The following is a 3396-nucleotide window of genomic DNA, read 5'->3' on the forward strand; positions in this document are numbered from 1 at the left end:
GGGCTTTTGCGTTGGCTTTGGCCTTTTCCCCAGCCTGCCCCAGCCGTTTGTGAGGAGCCACGTCGCTGGCTGGGTCCAGAGTACAGGGCAGCAGGTTTTGAAGTCCCCAGACCAGGCTTGCCAGTTGTACTGGGGCCTTGCGCTGCCTAGAGTGCAGCTGTGCCTCGACTTCTCTAGCCCAGGGGCCTGTCTCCAACAGCAGAAGGCCACCCGGACTTTCCAGGTGTGGTGTGAGTTACCTCTGGCACCCTGATGTATCTCGCTTTCAGCTGCCATGGGCTTGGAAAGCCCCCAAGCTCCAGGAGGTGTTTCATCAGCTGTGTTTAACCAGGCCCGTAGCCACACCCCAGTTTTTTCAGTCCTCCCTTGACCCTCGCTTGGACTCTGATTTCTATAAGCTCCTCGCGCTGCCCGCGGCACTTCCTTAGCTCTGCCGGGCTGGTGCAGTGCTTGCTGCCCAGTGCCGGCACGGTGAGAAGTAATTGCTTCCAGTTCACCTTGTGGATGCCACTGGTGGTCCAGTAGATCTAAGCTGCGCGTACATCTGCTTTTTCAGCATGTTTTTACACTGTAGCACAAGCCCCTTCCTCTCCGTGTTTAACCCTTCCTCCTCCTCTCCCGTTGCAGCTGGAACATAAGCTGCAGTCGCTGAACTCGGAGCAGCTGCAGACCCGCGTGCAGAATGAAAGGCTCCGGCACCTGAATGAAAACCTGCTGGAAGAGCTGGAGAAGAGCAAATGGGAGCTGGAGGCGGTGAAGGGGCAGTTACAGAAGCTCCAGAAAGAGGCTCGGCTCGAGCAAGAGCAGAAGGACAGGTGGGAAGGGGCAGGGAAGGGGGGGTCAGGGCAGGGGCCCAGGCAGAGAAGGAAGGGTGGGCAAGTAGTTACAGAGCAGGGATCTCTAATTAGAAGCCTTGCTCTCGTCAGAGGGCTGCCTGTCTCTTCCTGAGGAAGTGAAGTAACATCCCAGTGGTCTTATGGATCACCTTAGGCCTCCTGCCTGCCTTTAGTGGGAAATGAATGTGCTCACTGATATTTGGCAATAAAAGCAGTGTAAAAAATACAGATGTTCCTCAGCCTAAAGGAGGCTTCTCCTCCGTGTATTTCCAGTTCACCATTGCCTCAGTGAAGTTCTGCAGATCCCCTTTTAATTGCTTGTGTTCCTGTTCCTGGAACCAAGGCCAGACAGGCCCTGGGCTTAGTCTCACAATACGTGGCTAAATCACTGCCCTCCGGATCTGAAACATCCCAATGAGCATCCTTCGTGTCTCCAGCAGCCGAGGAAACTGGGGCCTGGAGGGAGAAAATGGGTTGCCTGCCCTCGCACTGGAGGAGAGCTGGGGTACAGCCCAGCCATCCCAGCTCCCGTGTCAGTGCTGCTTCCTTCTGGCATAGGCAGACCCTTGTCTTTGAGAATACCACGAGTGTTCCTAAGAAAGGGATCTTCGTATTTCCTCTCCTGTTAACTTATTTCCCCTTTTAAAATTCCCTTCACCCAGGGATGTGTTTAGAGTCTCCAAGAACATGCAGAAAGAGAAACAAAGCCTCCTTCGGCAGCTGGAGCTCCTCAGGTGAGAACGGAGCCAGGCGGGGGGGAGGAACGCTGAGCTCTCGTGCACCCAAGGGGCTGAGGTTTCAGCAGGGTGCTCGTTTCTCCCATGGAATGCTGCGGGAGCGTATTGGTGCTGTGCTCAGGCGCTGCTTGTTTTTTTAGGAGCAGACTGAGCTGTGTGCTCTCTTCTGCTTTGGCAGATACAAGCTCTGTTATTTCACGACCTCATCCCTCCGCTGGAGGAATTTAGTCTTTCCTCTGGCCAAGGGGACCATGTGGAACCCATTACCTGAGCTGGGACTCACGGAAAGCCCAGCGTGTCTGGTGCTAAATAACATCCTTACCTGTGTCTCAAGCTCCCTCTCCGTTCTAGCTTTCTAATGCAGATTTTTACCGTTTTTTGATGAGTGCTTAATTTTGTCTCTCCTGTGTCTTCCTTTGGAGCAGAGAGATGAACAAGAAACTTCGAGATGAGCGCGATGCTTTTGAAGCCAAGAAGCTGGTTAGTGTGAGAAAGAAAATCCTAATGCCCGCCCGCCCTCCTTCCATCTGCTGCTGTTGCCGTCACCAGTCAGGGGTCTGTCACTTCCATGGGGGACAGTGACCTGAGCTCAGTTGATAGAGACTTGGCGGCACCTCTCTGCCTGTGCTGGAGACCAGCTCTGCTGGCTGCTGTTGCCAGCTGCCCGGGTTTCACCCAAGGCGCGTTAGCTTGTGGCTGTCACGCCGCCCCGCGTGGGGCTGCAGCGGGTGCTGCGTGCTGCCCGTGCAGGATTGGTGCCTTGTGACGGGCACCAGGCACGTGCAAAGGAGGGGAGTGAAGCTGGATGCATCCCTGGAGCTGGGTGGCGAGGAAGAAGATGGATTCCCGTATGTGCTGCCAGCTGATTGGGGGTGAAGGAGCACAGGCAGATTTTTGAGTTTCTCTGACCCCTTGAGTTCATAGCAGATGTTTCCAGATGTTGCTCTGGGGCAGCTCCCCGTTCCTGTGAACTCTGCTGGGCTGGAGGTGGAGCAGGAAGCCTTGTGTCAGGGCTAGGAGAGAGCAGGGGGCCTCTGACATCTGGAAGAGTCAACACCGTGGCTGGCCTTTCCCAGTCTCCGAGATAAGTATGAATATGTGATCTATTTTCAGTTCTTACCATCATGAAAAGTCTTTGTGTTCCCACGTGTCCCTGGCGAGGCTGCTCTGTGCTCTTCTTGGACCCATCCCTGCCACCACGTGTCTTTGCCTGCTCTGCCACTTGAAGATCTGGAAGGGGCTGCCCGGCAGTGGGGGCAGGCAGGGGTGGCCTGTGAGGGACTGTGCGGCTGGGGCGGAGGGAAGCGCAGGGATCGTGCCCTGCTCGCTGGAGGGCAGACGCTGGAGTTCTTCTCCACATGGAGCAGCAGCTGTATAACGTCACTCCAGTAACTGTTGTGGCTGGTGGATGGAGGTGAGGGATGTGTGCATGTGTCTTTGCGTGTGCTTCCAAACTCGGAAAGATTATTTTTTCTTTTTTTTCCCCCTATGTTGTTAAAGCTGCTACATGCACCAGAGCTTCCCGCTGCCTCTTGGGGAAGTAGTAAACACAGTCACTCTGTAGCAGGGTCCAGTGCAAGCAGGCAAAGAAAATGGTTTGTTCTTTTTCCATGCTTGTGCTTCGTCAGCTCCTGGGTCCCTGTGGGCGGGGCAAGTGGCTCACGGAGCCCATGGTTCAGGTATGTACCTTGGTGTGTGTAAAGCTTGTCTGCTTCTCCTCTAGTCTATCCTTTTCCCCCACTACAGTCTGCTCAGGGCTGCTCCGAAACGGGACAGTTGCAGGTGGACCTAAGAGAGAGGCTAGCAGAGAGAGTCGTGGTGCA

The 3396-nt window shown here is 55.0% G+C and overlaps 1 protein-coding gene across 1 annotated transcript in view; it reads left to right on the plus strand.

Annotated features, from left to right (window-relative positions):
• CRACR2B (calcium release activated channel regulator 2B) overlaps positions 1-3396 on the plus strand; it is a gene marked incomplete at its 3' end in the record, with an annotated part of 27214 nt that overhangs the window by 20717 nt on the left and 3101 nt on the right. Inside the window, exons 8-10 of the mRNA XM_010135471.1 lie at positions 628-815; positions 1499-1570; positions 1999-2053. Of these exons, the coding sequence (XP_010133773.1) occupies positions 628-815; positions 1499-1570; positions 1999-2053 (315 nt within the window). The remainder of the gene's footprint in view (positions 1-627; positions 816-1498; positions 1571-1998; positions 2054-3396) is intronic.

This window comes from Buceros rhinoceros, unplaced genomic scaffold, assembly GCF_000710305.1.
Source record: "Buceros rhinoceros silvestris isolate BGI_N320 unplaced genomic scaffold, ASM71030v1 scaffold7670, whole genome shotgun sequence".
In the NCBI taxonomy this organism is placed as follows: domain Eukaryota; kingdom Metazoa; phylum Chordata; class Aves; order Bucerotiformes; family Bucerotidae; genus Buceros; species Buceros rhinoceros.